Genomic DNA, 14,763 nt, shown 5'->3' with positions numbered 1-14,763 from the left:
CCAAAATACAAACACGAATCGTTTTCAGCTGTGACTCCCGTCTCGCCGTCCATCACGGCATTCCCGTGCTCTTCACAGCTCCTCCGGGGAAGGGATCGCTATGGAAGTATCAGCCCAGCCCACGGCGGGGCCGCGGCTCTCACCGGCCAGGCAGGGCCACCTGTTACAGGAGAACAAAGCGCTCTGCGAAACAGCCACTACAACCTCCTCCTTCCCTGTACCCGCCGGGCACGGGGCTTATGGGAACACGGGTTTCATTCCCCACACACAGGCGTAGGCAATAAGCTTAATGTTCCCGATGCTATGGGCGCCGTTATCTCACCCAGGGCCACAGCAGACCCCGAGTGATTTTCAGACCGCGCCGGACGCTACTGCGGCCCCCGGAGCGCCTTCCCAGGACGCTCCCTGCGCCCCACCCGGCCGGGCTCCGGCTCGGGCAGCGCCATAACCGCTTCCCTGCAGAGCTTTATAAAGGTTAAATACGCACAAAAGAAGGGAGGTGTAGCGGTGCCCTCCAGCTCCCACCACCCCCACACATCCTCACCCGCCGCCGCCTCGCCGCTCACTGAGCGCTCGCCGCGTGCGCCCGCTGTTATCCCGGGAGCCGCGTCCGCCCCTCACTCTGTATAATTCACCATAAGCCGCTCATTCTACCCTGTGGTGTATTCCTCATTCAGCTCTCGGGGCTGGGCACTGCCGGGCGCTGCTCTCGCGAGATGCCCGCGCACTATAAATAGCGGGCGGCGCGGTGGTGCGGCCTTCTACGCTGAGAGATCACGTAAGTAGGGCGGGAGCGATGGCGGCGGGCCCCGGGCGGTCCCGGGCCCATCCGGCCCCATCCGCGACCGACGGGGCCCGGCTGACGTCCCGCTTTGTTCCAGCAAATGGCGGACGACGCCGGTGCTGCGGGAGGAGCAGGAGCGGCCCGCGGGGGCTTCCGCGGTGGATTCGGGACCGGGCTGCGGGGCCGCGGCCGTGGCCGCGGGAGGGGCCGCGGGAGAGGCCGCGGGGCCCGCGGAGGCAAAGCCGAGGATAAAGAGGTGAGTGGGGACCGCCGGGGCCGGGGGTGCTGCCGACCCCTCGCACGGGGCAGCAGAGCCGGTTCCCAACGGGTGCTGGCGCCTGGTGACTCTTGCTCCTGGATTTCCTTGCCAGTGGATTCCTGTCACCAAGCTCGGTCGCCTGGTCAAGGATATGAAGATCAAGTCTCTCGAGGAGATTTATCTCTTCTCGCTTCCTATCAAGGTGAGTTACTGTGGACATGGAAGTGATGGGTCAGGGAGGGGCTCCAAAGGTTGGAGCCAAGCTGGGAGAGCTGGGGATGTTCACCTGGAGAAGAGGAGGCTCCGGGAAACCTTAGAGCCCCTTACAGCGTCTAAAGGGGCTCCAGGAGAGCTGGAGAGGAGCTGTGGACAAAGGCCTGGAGGAACAGGATGAGGGGGAATGGCTTTCCACTGCCAGAGAGCAGGGTTAGGTGGGAACAAATTCCTCCCTGTGAGGGTGGGGAGGCCCTGGATCCCTGGAAGTGTCCAAGGCCAGGTTGGATGGGGCTTGGAGCACCCAGGGATACTGGAAGGTGTCACTGCCCTTGGCAGGGGGTTGAATTAGCTGACCTTCGAGGTCCCTGTCAACCCAAACCATTCCAGGATGCCATGATTTCTGTATGCTCAGTGCCTGACTTTTGCAGGAGTCGGAGATCATTGATTTCTTCCTGGGCTCCTCGCTGAAGGATGAGGTGCTGAAGATTATGCCTGTGCAGAAACAGACTCGTGCTGGGCAGCGCACCAGGTTCAAGGTAATCCTGTTCTTCAGGATCCTCGCATTCACAACTTACTTTTTGCATTTTTAGTGTTATTTTCATCACTCCAAATCCCTGTTTCTGTCCTCTTTAGTAAATATTTTGCTGTGAGGACCATTAATAGTTTACTAAGTGTATTTTAACTTGAAAGCATTAGTGATATGTGCAGATGGTCTTTGAAGCAGTACTGGCCCAAAAGTTGTATTGCAACACTTTTGAACTTCCTTTTAACCAAACTATTCTGAGACTGCAAAATTTAGTTGTTTTTGTACAGCAGTGCTGGGTTTTCAGGGAGAAGTTTTGGGTATAAAGACAGAATGCTGTTGGGATATCATGGGGAGTTCTGACCAATGTGAGGCTGCAGCAGGGAATTGAATCCCAGTGCTTTAACCTTATTGATTTTGACTGAAGGATGAACTCTGAGGGCAAAAATGGGTTTCAAGAACTGTGTATAAGGTTTGGGGGTGAGCTCTGAGTTCCTGCTGAGCGACCCACCACGGTGTATTCTTGGTGGGAAATGCCGCTGAGGGAGCAGTGAAAACTCCTCTTCTGCCTTCAGGCGTTTGTCGCTATTGGGGACTACAACGGCCATGTGGGGCTGGGGGTGAAGTGCTCCAAGGAGGTGGCCACGGCCATCCGTGGGGCCATCATCCTGGCCAAGCTGTCCATCGTGCCCGTGCGACGCGGCTACTGGGGCAACAAGATCGGGAAGCCACACACAGTGCCCTGTAAGGTGAGTGTCCCCTGCTGGCCCTGGGGGCTGTTCAAGGGGTGTGTTCTGGAGGTGTGACCCGTTGTGTCCCTGCAGGTCACTGGGCGCTGCGGCTCCGTGCTGGTGCGCCTGATCCCGGCTCCCCGTGGCACCGGGATCGTGTCCGCCCCTGTCCCCAAGAAGCTGCTGATGATGGCTGGCATTGATGACTGCTACACATCGGCACGGGGCTGCACAGCCACCCTCGGCAACTTCGGTGAGCTCTGGGGCTAGCATGTAGCTTACGGCCACTTCTGTCACTGACGGGGCACAGCATCTCCATTTCATAGTGGTTTGTGCCTCTGGCAGTGAAGCAGAAGCCACGACTTCTGCTGACAGTGCAGGTTGGTCCTGCTGCGGGTTCTGTGAAAGTTAATTACAGAAATGGGGGTTTTACAATCCCACATCTCCCAATCTGCGCGATTGCACTTGTGTGCTGTAGTGTAATTGTCGTAACTGGAGAGAGAGAGAAACCTGAGTTTTGTGGGTTCATCAGAGAGACCTTCCTGTGGTCTCCCTGATCCTTTCAGAATTCCACATTTTTGCACTGGGGGGATATTTTGGAGCTGTAGGTGGGATCAGCAGGCTGGTTCTGCTGCAGTTGATGGGCAGTGTGTGACATCTCTCCGCAGCTAAAGCCACCTTTGATGCCATCTCCAAAACCTACAGTTACCTGACTCCTGACCTCTGGAAAGAGACCGTCTTCACCAAGTCTCCTTACCAGGTAAGAGCATTTCGGTAACTTGGCAGCTCAAATCTTAACCATTCTTGCCCCTGAAATTCAGGTTTCTGTACCCAAAGAATTGGTAGCTATAAAGTTGAGCTACCCCCAGCCCCACACGCACACCAGGGATGGGAAGTGGTGCTAAGGAACAAATGAGGGGTTTGAGGAAATAACCCACTGTTGCTGTGTTTTTTGCAGGAGTTCACTGATCATCTGGCCAAGACCCACACGAGAGTGTCGGTGCAGAGGACCCAGGCAGCCGCTGTGGCCACAACCTAAGTGGGTTTTGTACGAGAATAAAGTGATCAGAGAACCAGGAACTCGTAGTTGGTGTGATGGGGGGGTTGGTGCTCGGGGCAGGTGGGCTAAATCATGGAATGGGGTTGGGTTGGAAAGGACCTGGAAGCTCATCCAGTTCCAACTCCTGCCATGGGACACCTTCCACTAGACAGCACTGCTCCAATCTCTGTCCAGCATGGCCCTGGGCACTTGCAGGGGCACATCATCTTTACCCATCCTGAGGGAATTCGCAACCAGTGCTGGGCGCAGCAGCATGAAGTGTTCTGGTGGCTCATGGAGGAGAGGAAGAGGTCCAGAGGGCAAATCCCAGTACTGGCAGCCCCAAGTGCCTGTAGTTGAGGGCTTGCAGAGCTCTTCAAAGAATGAATACAGATCTCAACTGTACAGATGTCTGTTTATTGTGGAGGCCAACAGCACCAGAGGTCAAGGAAGCAACATGCACTTGGATACCAGCACCATGGAGGGAGGAACTGTTCTACTCCTCTTGAGCTGCTTTCCTCTCTTCCATCATCCTGTGCTTCTGTTTCATTAGGCAAGTCCGTGCATTCCCATGGTAACCCAGATCACCGTCTGAAAAAGAAAGGAAATGTCTGAGCCGTGCCTCCCACAAGCCTGTGTCCCATGACAAGTGTGGTTTCAGACCCCCCTTCCCTGGGTTAGGACCCTTTCCCTGTGTGCTGCTGCCATACTCACATCTGTCCTGGTAGGCCTTGGTGACCTGTGCCAGCAGCTCCATCTCCTTGGCACAGTTCTGGAAACGGTTGGGCCCTTCCCTCTGCTTGCATGCAGCCATTCTTTCCCGGACTATCTCCACGATTTCCTGATCAACCATCCTGCAGAAAAGATGGTGATGAATATAACAGCAGCTACAAGATGACAGAAAAGCTGAAGCAATGGGTGAGGACACCCTGTGGAATGTCAGCTTGGATTTTCAGGGTGCTGGTTCCTAATGCCACCATGCCAGGTGTGCTGCAGGGACAGCAAGATACTGATGTGTAATGGGGTGGGCTGGAGGTGCTGCCTCAGCACCCCAGCATCCACCAAAATGCTCCAGGTCCCAGAGCTGTGTGCTCTGCTGTGACCTCGCCTGGAGAAAGTCCAGGCATAGCCATACCTGTCCCTCCTCCACTGAGCCTCGGCCTCATAGTAGCACAGGTAGTCACCATCCAGGCACTGGCTCAGGTCAGGCACACGGCGGAACTTCTGGTGGTAGTAGTAGAACTTGTTCTTGGATTGCCACCGCTCGATCCACTCTGCAGAGACAGCCCGGTCACACCCCAACTCCGAGGGGCAGCACAGCCCCAGTGCTGGCACTGCCCGGTGCTGCCCTCCCAGGCAGCAGCAGTGGGTCCATTACTGTGTCCAGCTCATGCCCACCAGTGTGTTTGTCCCTCTGTGCTGTGTTACTCTGTCCCTGTATCCCAAGCCCCTGCACCTCTCCCAATGTCCATGCTGTGTCCCATGTCCCTGTCCCACTATCAATAGTGTTCTTGTCCGTGACCCATGTCCCTGTGTCTGTCCTCCTATCCAAGCTCTGTTCTTGTCTGTCCTATGTCCCTGTGTCCATGCTGTGTTCTTCTGCGTCTGCTGTCCATGTCTGTCCCTGTGTCCATGTTGTGTCTCCTGTCCCTGTCTGTCCCTGTGTCCACGCCGTCTATTTGTCTATGTCCCATGTCCCTGTGTCCTGTCCCTCTGTGTTCCCGTTGCTGTTACTGTCAGAATCAGACTCCCCGTGTCCTTGCGTGTGCCCTTTGCCTGTCCAGGTGCCCGTGTCCTCACGCCTTTGCCCCGTGCCCCGGTGTGCCCGTCCCTGTGTCCCCGTCCCCGGGTCGCTGCTCAACTCCCACGGGGAGCGGGAAGGGGGGGGGCGGGGGTCTCGTCCCGCATGTACCTCGGACGAAGGTGACGGGCGCGTCGAAGACATAGCTGAAGGCGCTCTGGAAGAAGTTGACGGGGTTGGGCACCGACGTGGTCCTCTCGGAGACAGGGGTGCGGGTCGGCGGCACCTTGTACGCCTCCCAGTCGTGATCCTCCGGCATCGCGGCGGCAGCGGGGAAAGATGGCGGCGACCCCTGAGGCGCCGGGAGCGGGGAATATGGGGGTGACCCTTGAGGGGGCGGGGCCGCGGGAACATGGCGGCGGCTCCGGGGCACGCCGGGAGTTGTAGTGCGCATCTCCCTCCTCCGTGAGGGGATCCCAGAATCAGGGACGGGCCAGGTTGGAGGAGCTCACGGTGTGTCCCGTCTGTCCCACCTCTCTGCTCAGCAGGGCCATCCCACAGCACATGGCACAGGACTGTGTACAGATAGCTCTGGAATATCCCTGGTGAGGGAGACTCTGCACCCTCTGTGGGATCTGTTCCAGTGCTTGGTCACTGCACGGGGATAAAGTCTGTGTGTGCAGGGGGAATTACTGGGGTCAGTCCCTGCCCGTTGCTCTGGTGCCATTGCTGGGCCCCGGAGCAGAGCCTGGGCCCTGCTCAGAGCCCTCCCCACACACAGGGACACCCAGGGCTGAGGGCCCCTCTCAGCTGGGGCTCCTCTCGAGGCTGAGCAGCCCCGGCTCCCTCAGCCTGTGCTGGGCACGGAGCTGCTCCAGGCCCTTCCTCAGCTCCGCAGCCTCTGCCGGCCCCGCTCCAGGAGCTCCCTGGCCCTGCTGTGCTGAGGGGGCTCAGAGCTGGACACCACACTACAGATGTGCCTCACAGGGCTGAGCAGAGGGACAGCTCCTGACCTGTTGGGAATATTTCCCACTGACGGAGGACAGGGTTAAGTGGGATATCAGGGAGAAGTCCTTCCCTGTGAGGGTGAGGAGGCCCTGGCACAGGGTGCCCAGAGAAGCTGTGGCTGCCCCATGATCCCTGGAAGTGTCCAAGGCCAGGTTGGACAGGTCTTGGAGCACCCTGGGATAGTGGAAGGTGTCCCTGCCCATGGCAGGAGCTGTGACTGGATGGTTTTTAAGGTCCCTTCCAATCCAAACTGTTCTGTGATTCCGAGGTCTATTGTCTTGATCTCTTTTCACATCAGAATCACAAAGCCTTTTTGCCTGGGCTGACAGATTTTTCAGTCTGTGCTGGGGGTACCTGGTACAGGTGTTCACAGCTCTGGGTGTGTGGTACCCATTTGGAAACTGCCCTAATTCAGGAAACTGCCCTAATTCTTGCCATTCACACTGGAGTTGTTCAGGAGGGAGAAGCGTAAACTGAGCCAGCAGCAATTGACCTTTATCACACCACAACTGTTGTGTCCAACCTGCCAGGAATGAAATGAATATCGCAGCGGGTGAAGCGAGCGGCTAAATTTGTGTCTTCAGACCCATAACCATCTTAAGTATTAATCTGGGGAGGCACTTCCTGACAGTCTCTCTCTGCTGCTGCCCCGGGCCGAAGACGTCCCATGGTTGGTACAGCTCTGCTGGAGTCGCTTGTGTGTGGAGGGTCAGCGAGCAAGGCTGGGTTATGCTCCTGGTAGTGCCACTGGAATGGGGTCAGAATCCTCAGAGTTCCACTCAGGCTGGAAAATGAGCTTGGTGGAAAGCACAGCCAGGCGCTAGGACTGATCTGAGCTAGGAAGGAGCTGCAGTGAGTGCAGGACTAACCCTTTGCTGCTTGTGGTTGAAGTCTATATATTTATCTCTTCTCATCTGGCTTTCAAGGTGCCTTTAGAACCTGTGCATGTTCCTGTTACCCATTCCTTTGGGCATCCTTTCCCCTGTGTTCCTGATCCTTGCCTGTGCTTTTTTTGTGCCATTTGCCTTGATGACACAAAGCCCAGGAATTCCGAGCAGGCCTTTTTGGTGCTGCAGGTTCCAAATAAATTGTTATAATTAAGAGCACAGAAGGACAGATCTAATAGAGAATGTATTTCTCCTTCAAAGTCCTTCAGAGGAAGCTGAAGGAGGGAGATCATGTTAAGTTTTTTATTTAAGTGGCATCATTTGTCCAGAAATTTAGTGAATTCACACTGACAGAGAGTAGATTTATACTGGGTATTAGGTAGAAATCCTTTCCCTGTGAGGGTGGTGAGGACCTGGCACAGGGTGCCCAGAAAAGCTGTGGCTGCCCTGGATCTCTGGAAGTGTCCAAGGTTGGACAGGGCTTGGAGCACCCTGAGATAGTGGAAGGTGTCCCTGCCCATGGCAGGAGGGTGGAACTGGATGGGCTTTCAGGTCCCTTCCCACCCAAACCATTCCAGAATTCTGTGACATTTTTCCATGTACATGACAGAAGCTTGAACAAAATCCCACCCTGTTACAACTCAAGGAAGAGCCCGGAATCTCTCCGGTATTCCCATGTAGAAGAGGGGAAATTTTGTTGTGCTTTGCCCCATTTTCCGGGAGCTGAGAGTGAAGCTGCCCTTCGCTGTTCCTCTCCGCAGTCCCACCGCAAGTTCTCTGCTCCCAGGCATGGCCACCTGGGCTTCCTGCCCCACAAGCGGAGCCGCCGGCACCGAGGGAAGGTGAAGGCCTGGCCCAAGGATGACCCCAGCAAACCAGTGCACCTGACAGCTTTCCTGGGCTACAAGGCTGGAATGACCCACACTGTGCGGGAGGTGCACAGGCCTGGGCTCAGTAAGGCTTGGCTGCAGCAGGCATGGGGCCACATCCAGGAGGGAAAGGAGGGGATTAGGCTTGTTGGGAAAGGCTGTTTCTGGAAAGGGGTGGTGGAGCCCACAGCTTCTAGGTTAAATCCTGGCTGTCCAGATCTTGGATGGTCACAGGCCACCTCAGCATGGGCTGAGTGGGAGTTGCTGGAAATCTCCATGCTGCGATAGTGAGTGGTGGTTTGGGAGATGGGAAGGCTGGGGCTGGCTGGAGACCAAACATGACCTTGCCCCCAGCACTCTCTGTGACAGCCGGAATCCTCCAGGGAATGACCTGATCCCAGAGGATGCCAAGCACCACTTCCCTTTGCTGCTTTGCAGAGGTCTCCAAGCGGGAGGAGGTGGAGGCCGTGACCATCATCGAGACCCCCCCGATGGTGGTGGTGGGGGTTGTGGGCTACATCGAGACACCCAAGGGCTTGAGGAATTTCAAGACTGTTTTTGCTGAGCACATCAGCGATGAGTGCCGGCGGCGCTTCTACAAGAACTGGTATGTGTGCCCTAAAAGGGTCATTTAACATTGGAACTCCCCAGGGAAGTAGTGGAGTCACCACCCTGGAGATGTCCAAGGCACCACTGGATGTGACATTCAGTGCTCTGGGCTGGATGACAAGGTGGGGATCAGTCACAGGCTGCACTCAATGATCTTGGAGGTATTTTCCAACCTCAATGATTCTTGGATTCCCAGAGTGGGGGGTTTCCTGGGGGGCTGCCTGTGAGGGATCTCTGGCAGCAATTCCACAGGCTCTCCGGGATGCCCAGACAGCTCAACTCCTGTGGAGTGAAACTGCTGCTTATTTAGTCATGCACAGAGACACTGCAAACAGCCCGATGCTGGGGAGCAGCATGTGCATATGTAAATTTATTCTAATGGTTGAACCAAGTTAGCTCTCTCCACAATATCATATGGCAGGTTCCTTTTCCCTTGTGTAGGTTGGACTTGTCAGCTCCCCAGTTAACGGGAATTCTTGAGCTGGAGTGAAACCAGATTTGCCAGGGGGAATATTGGTGCAGAATGTGGCCCCTGGCCCTCATAAATATCAACACCCCTCAGCAGAGAGGGAAGTGGAAAACACGAATTTCCTTGCTGCAGGAATTGTGTCTCCTGTGACAGTGCCATGGAGACCCACCCACCATACGCCTCTGTTTTCTCCTGTCAGCCCTTTTCACAACTCATCCACTTCCTTCTTCTCTCCCAAAGCCCTTGACAGTCAGGTGAGGCACAGGTATCCACAGGTACCAGGGAAGTGCCTGGCTGCTTTGTGGCTTCCTAGCTGTAGGAATCTCCTGTAACAGTGCCATGGAGACTTACGCACAAGCCCCTGATCCCTGCTTTCTCCTGTCTCTCATTTTGTGCCTGTATTTTGGTGGTGCTGAGTCAGTCAGTGGGAGACAACTGCATTCCTCATGCAGAAAGGTTTGAATTACCCTTGAACAAGCCCTTTTCACGGCTCATTATCTACTTTCCTCTTCCCACCTCAAGGTCCTGACAGTCAGGTGAGGCTCAGGTATCCACAGGTTCCTTGTGCCTCCGAGGAGGTGCCTGACAAGGTGACCTGTCCCCTCTCTGCACTGTCACAAGCCCTTTATCAGCTCTGATGGATGTCAAACCACTTCTGTCATAGGCACAAGAGCAAGAAGAAGGCATTCACCAAGTACTGCAAAAAATGGCAGGATGAGGCTGGGAAAAGGCAGCTGGAGAAGGATTTTGCAGCCATGAAGAAGTACTGCAAGGTCATCCGTGTCATTATGCACACACAGGTCAGAGCGTCCCCCAAAGCTTGGGGGCTTCCTCAGCTCTGAGGGGCCTGGAAATGGGATCAGGGGGTGTTTTGGTGGTGTCACAGAGGCTGAGAGAGCAGATGGTGTGAGACAGGGCAATGGGAGGTGCTGACTGACCTTTCCAGCTGCCTCCTGACCTCCCAGTCCCCTTCCAGAGCTCCCTGCTCCAGGATTGCCTCGGGGGCTGTGTTTTGGGAATGCTGGGGAGCCCCCACATCCTGATGGGAGCATACACATCCCGTGGAAGAGAGCAAGAGGAGGGCAGAGCCTGGGCAGGTCCTGAGTCCTGTGTCAGCAAGGGACCTTGGGCCTCATGATCACCTCAAATTAGCAACTGGTGTCAAATGTTTTAGGCAAAAATAACCACATGGGCAGGCACAGTTTTGCCAGATGCTGATTGCTGGATACACAGGGGCCCGTTTTCATGCTGATCCCAGGAGTTAAGGGCTGCTTTGGAGTCTGGGGGAGAGCTAAGTTGGCTAAAGCCCAGATGAGGTCTCTGGGCTCAAGGACAAGGAGTTGGCTCCACGAGATCCCAGACACCAGGAACTGCTGACCCAGGGCTGCTATGAAAGGGCATGCCTGTGGCAGAGAGGCTGGTGAAGCAGTGGCTCTGCTCACCCCTGTGCTCCTCACAGATTCTGAGTGACCCAGCCCTGCTGCACCCTTGTGTCTGTGGGGCGAGGGGCCACATGCCACCCTAAACCACTGTGTGCTGCAGATGAGGCTGCTCCCACTGAGGCAGAAGAAGGCCCACATTATGGAGATCCAGCTGAATGGGGGGACAGTGGCTGAGAAGGTCGACTGGGTCCGGGAGAGGCTGGAGAAGCAGATCTCTGTGCACAGCGTCTTCAGCCAGAACGAGATGATCGATGTCATCGGTGTGACCAAGGGGCACGGGATGAAAGGTACAGGGGTTTGGGTCTGTCCTTCTCACATGGCTCTGCCCATCAGGTGGTTTTGGGGCAGGAAGGTGTTAACAACACTGAGAACCCCCAAATTTTTGTAGAGGGAGTAGCAAAGAGCCTCGGGATCTTAAGCATGACATCCAGTTCTGTTGTGGCAGAGTTTGGTTTCCTTAATCTCAGGGATTCCAGCAAGAGAAAAGTGCAACAGGGGCATCTCTGATGTAGATACAAAGGAGCTGACAAGGTAACCTCTGGTGGAAAGATTTTCCCTGAGATTAAGGGCAATGAAAGCTGTGCTGTCTACTGTGCCCAGAGGCCTCCCAGGAGGCTCAGAGGCACTGTCAGGACATAAAGCAACCAGATCTAATGGGAGGTGTCCCTTCCTGTGGCAGGGTTTGGAACTGGATGGTCTTTGTGGTCCCTTCCAATCCAAACCATTCTGTGATTGTGTGAATGTCTCCCAAACCCCACATGTGCAGGGGTGTGGGTGTCCCTGGGGGCATGGAACACATCCCAGTCTGATCAGAGCCATGGGAAGTGAGAACAGCTCCTCATCTCCTCCCAACACAGCCTCCTCTGAGAACTGCAGGAGAAGGATGGGACTGTCCCTCAGGAGAATGATGGGACCCTGCTTCCCCTGTCCCAGCCCCTGCCCTGCCCCTCCCTGCTGACCCTGCCCACTGTTCCCATGCTCCCAGGGGTGACCAGCCGCTGGCACACCAAGAAGCTGCCCAGGAAGACACACAAGGGCCTGCGGAAGGTGGCCTGCATCGGGGCCTGGCACCCGGCCCGCGTGGGCTACTCCATCGCCCGGGCTGGCCAGAAGGGCTACCACCACCGCACCGAGATCAACAAGAAGGTACAGCCCGGGGGGGCTCCCTCAGGCCTCCCATCCTGTCACCATCCTCCTTCCCACGGTGCCCTCAGCTGCCCTTATCCTCCCAGATATTTCCGTAGACATCTCCATGTCTTTCCCGGTGCTTTTCTGCTGCTCGAGGGCACACCTTGGTGAAAACCATGTGATTCTGTGGGGGATTTGGTTACCCTGTGAAGCTCCTCAGCAAGGGGCAGGAGAGTCTCCATCTCTGCTGCCTGTCTGTTCCCAGATTTACCGCATTGGCCATGGGATCCACGTGGAGGATGGCAAAGTGGTGAGGAACAACGCTTCGACGCACTACGATATCACGGAGAAGACCATCACACCTATGGTAAGGGCTGAGAGGTGACAGGGCTGTGACTCTCCTGACTCTTCCAGCCAGCTCTCCTGCCCACCAACCCTTCTGCTCTCCCCACAGGGTGGTTTCCCTCACTATGGGGAGGTCAACAACGACTTCCTCATGCTGAAGGGCTGTGTGGTGGGTACCAGGAAGCGCGTGCTCACCCTCCGGAAGGTGAGAGCACCAGGCTGGGATGGACTGCAGCTTCCCAGGGACACATTCTCCACATGGAGAGCCCTCCAAATGCTGTGCAGGGACACTGGGAGGGTCCTTGGTGCTGTGTTGCACACGAATGTGGTGCTGAGGCCATTTGCAGGTGGAGGGTTTGTGGAGTGGGCAGGTGGATGGAGCCTCTCTGGAGAGCTTCAGAGCTCTGAGGGCTGGGGTTCATTTCAGAAATGAAATGATGGATTGTTACAGAAAGGGTGATTGGGCATTGGAATGGGCTGCCCAGGGAGGTGGTGGAGTCACTGGTGTTTAAGGACAGACTGGATGTGGCACTCAGTGTCATGGTCTGGTTGACAAGGCAGTGTTAGGCTATAGGTTAGACTTGGTGATCTCAGAGGTCTTTTCCCGCCTAGTTGATTCTGTGACTCTGTGAAATGCTGAGTGAAGAGCAGCTCTGCAAGCTCTCCACCACCTCAGCACCAGGGTGTTGCTCTGAGAACACAGATTTTTGAGGAGATATTTGTTTAGAGGATATTCCAACCCTGCTTCCATGAGAACAGCTGTCCTGATTTTCTGTAATGATTATCTTGATGTGTTGTGACTGTTCTTTCCCAGTCCCTCCTGGTGCACACGAGCCGCTGGGCCCATGAAGCCATCGAGCTCAAATTCATTGATACCACTTCCAAATTCGGCCACGGCCGCTTCCAGACAGCTCAGGAAAAGAGGGCTTTCATGGTGAGTTCCTCAGGCTGCCTCCAGCTCATCATGGGGCTAAAGCAACTGACTGACTCCAACCAAGCATCTTCCAGGTGTCCATGGGCAGGGAGGTGGCACTGGATGAGTTTTATGTCCCTTCCAACCCAAACCATTCCAGGATTCTATGATTCCATGATTCTATGATGTTTCTCGATACAACAACAGCCAAACGAATGTTTGAGACTCTCTTGAGTAAAGACAGCCACAAGCTCAGCTCACGCAGCAGAAATTATGCTAAGGAAGAACAGGATGGTTGTGTGAGTGATCCAAGACAACTCAACCAGCAAATAAGAGACCATATGGGCAACCAGTTCCCATTTACCATGGGAAGTTTTAAACAAGCAGTTAACTTGGCAGGCACTGTCTTGGCCATATGGTCCCTTTCACTTGGAATTGTGCACTGCTTTGATTTGTTTGGAATGATTTATAGCTTTAATGTTCTTAGAGGAAAAAAGTTTGGGTCAAATTCAGATGCAGATTTATGGTGCTTTTGTCAGAAGCTTTCAAGAAGGCCAAGCAGTGTATTTTTCTTAAATCTGGGAAAAAAAAAAAAAAAAAAAAAAATTCCAAACATGGCAGTTTCCTGAATAGTTTTGCAGCCTTCACCAGGCTAGTGCAAGTCTGAGTCTGAAGGGGAGGAAGCACTGAATAAACCAGGAGAGAGAGAAGGAGAAGGCAAAGAAACAACTGCCTGGATCCCAGGCAGATGTAAACTGCGTCTGGATCTGGCCTGTCAGCCAGAAATGCCATGTGAAGCTGGCTAAGCCTCCTTAGAGCTGGCAGGGGGATTGGTTAGGCAGAGCTCTTTAGAGGTTAAGCTGATTTCCTTCAGCTCAGTGTCAGGAGCCTGTTGTGTCACTGCCAGCCCTGAGCTGCTGTGACGAGGAGCTCGGTGACAGGAGGAGGTTTGACCTGAGTGCAGCTCTTTTCTTTGCCATTTTCCCCCATGGATTCTGTGGTAAAACATCACATTTGCCTGGAAGTTGAGGGACATAAGTAATTCCTGCCATTTGCTCCCATAGGGTTGACTTGCTGTAGGATAACCCCATTTTTCAGCTGCTGGCCAGAGCTGCCTTTCTGGTCCCCACAGCCCAGACACAGCCATGTCTGCATATCCCTAACACCAAACTCTCCTCTCTGCTCTCTTCCAGGGTCCTCAGAAGAAACACTTGGTGAAGGAGAAGCCAGGTGTGCAGGAAGAGCTCTAAGGATGGAGATCCAAGGCTGCCTGAGAGGCCACATGCAATAAAGGGGCTCCAAGCCATGCCTGCTCCCTCTCTTCCTTCTGGAGGGGTGTCTTGCCTGTTTTCAGGCTTCTCAGCAGGTGGGGATGGGAAAAGTGGCATTTGGGACTGGCCCACACAGACAGGGACTAACTGGGACAGCCAAGTGCCTGCTGTGTCCTCTGGATCCTCCCTTTCCTTTGCCCAGTGAATTTTTCCACTCACCAAACCACCATGAAGACTCTTCTTCTTCTCATCCAGCAGAGAGCAGAGCAGGTACCAGCACTTCTGCACCAGTTTCCACTGGGAATACTGGGAATACAGGGCCTCCCCATGACCTGCCTCTGCCCAGGCTCCCCGACTGTCTCTCCCCTCACTGCCTCTCCCACACACCCCCAGGCACTGCAGAGCTGAAGATACAACCCGGGGGCTTCTCCCTGCTCAAAGCCTCTGATCCCAGCTGGAATCCTCAGCAGAGATGGGAATTTGTGTACAAGAAGAGGGCTGCTAGGCAGGGCTGGGCAGCGATGGATTT

At 55.1% G+C, this 14,763-nt stretch overlaps 3 protein-coding genes across 3 annotated transcripts; 2 read left to right on the top strand and 1 right to left on the bottom strand.

Moving 5' to 3' along the window:
- Window positions 1-756: 756 nt before the first annotated feature.
- On the top strand, window positions 757-3,593 carry RPS2 (ribosomal protein S2). The gene is made up of 8 exons (XM_082292011.1): window positions 757-778; window positions 882-1,040; window positions 1,156-1,245; window positions 1,688-1,795; window positions 2,358-2,531; window positions 2,607-2,766; window positions 3,182-3,273; window positions 3,472-3,593. Exons 2-8 carry the CDS (start codon window positions 885-887, stop codon window positions 3,550-3,552), a joined length of 861 nt encoding a protein of 286 aa, XP_082148137.1. The 5' UTR covers window positions 757-778; window positions 882-884; the 3' UTR covers window positions 3,553-3,593.
- Window positions 3,594-3,948: 355 nt separating this feature from the next.
- On the bottom strand, window positions 3,949-5,669 carry NDUFB10 (NADH:ubiquinone oxidoreductase subunit B10). Its single transcript, XM_082292487.1, has 4 exons — window positions 5,465-5,669; window positions 4,688-4,826; window positions 4,267-4,406; window positions 3,949-4,143 (listed from the first exon to the last, which is right to left on the bottom strand). The coding sequence occupies exons 1-4, from the start codon at window positions 5,610-5,612 to the stop codon at window positions 4,049-4,051; spliced, it is 522 nt and encodes a 173-aa protein (XP_082148613.1). The 5' UTR covers window positions 5,613-5,669; the 3' UTR covers window positions 3,949-4,048.
- Window positions 5,670-6,860: 1,191 nt separating this feature from the next.
- RPL3L (ribosomal protein L3 like) lies at window positions 6,861-14,269 on the top strand. The gene is made up of 10 exons (XM_082291986.1): window positions 6,861-6,971; window positions 7,950-8,142; window positions 8,496-8,664; window positions 9,800-9,935; window positions 10,678-10,864; window positions 11,563-11,723; window positions 11,971-12,072; window positions 12,160-12,255; window positions 12,865-12,984; window positions 14,157-14,269. Exons 1-10 carry the CDS (start codon window positions 6,969-6,971, stop codon window positions 14,211-14,213), a joined length of 1,224 nt encoding a protein of 407 aa, XP_082148112.1. The 5' UTR covers window positions 6,861-6,968; the 3' UTR covers window positions 14,214-14,269.
- Window positions 14,270-14,763: the final 494 nt, after the last annotated feature.

Source organism: Coloeus monedula, assembly GCF_965178545.1.
Source record: "Coloeus monedula genome assembly, chromosome: 16".
In the NCBI taxonomy this organism is placed as follows: domain Eukaryota; kingdom Metazoa; phylum Chordata; class Aves; order Passeriformes; family Corvidae; genus Coloeus; species Coloeus monedula.
This window is presented reverse-complemented; position numbering and strand designations above follow the sequence as displayed.

Bases quoted from the DNA above. Each gene is read 5' to 3' on its own strand.
- RPL3L (XM_082291986.1), top strand. The intron at 9,936-10,677 runs GTCAGAGCGTCC...TGTGTGCTGCAG, and splicing joins GTGTCATTATGCACACACAG to ATGAGGCTGCTCCCACTGAG. The intron at 12,985-14,156 runs GTGAGTTCCTCA...GCTCTCTTCCAG, and splicing joins AGGAAAAGAGGGCTTTCATG to GGTCCTCAGAAGAAACACTT.
- NDUFB10 (XM_082292487.1), bottom strand. From the start codon at position 5,612: ATGCCGGAGGATCACGACTGGGAGGCGTACAAGGTGCCGCCGACCCGC. The intron at 4,827-5,464 runs GTACATGCGGGA...CTGTCTCTGCAG, and splicing joins GCCCGTCACCTTCGTCCGAG to AGTGGATCGAGCGGTGGCAA. The intron at 4,407-4,687 runs GTATGGCTATGC...TCTTTTCTGCAG, and splicing joins GCTCAGTGGAGGAGGGACAG to GATGGTTGATCAGGAAATCG.
- RPS2 (XM_082292011.1), top strand. From the start codon at position 885: ATGGCGGACGACGCCGGTGCTGCGGGAGGAGCAGGAGCGGCCCGCGGG. The intron at 1,796-2,357 runs GTAATCCTGTTC...TTCTGCCTTCAG, and splicing joins GGCAGCGCACCAGGTTCAAG to GCGTTTGTCGCTATTGGGGA. The intron at 3,274-3,471 runs GTAAGAGCATTT...TGTTTTTTGCAG, and splicing joins TCACCAAGTCTCCTTACCAG to GAGTTCACTGATCATCTGGC.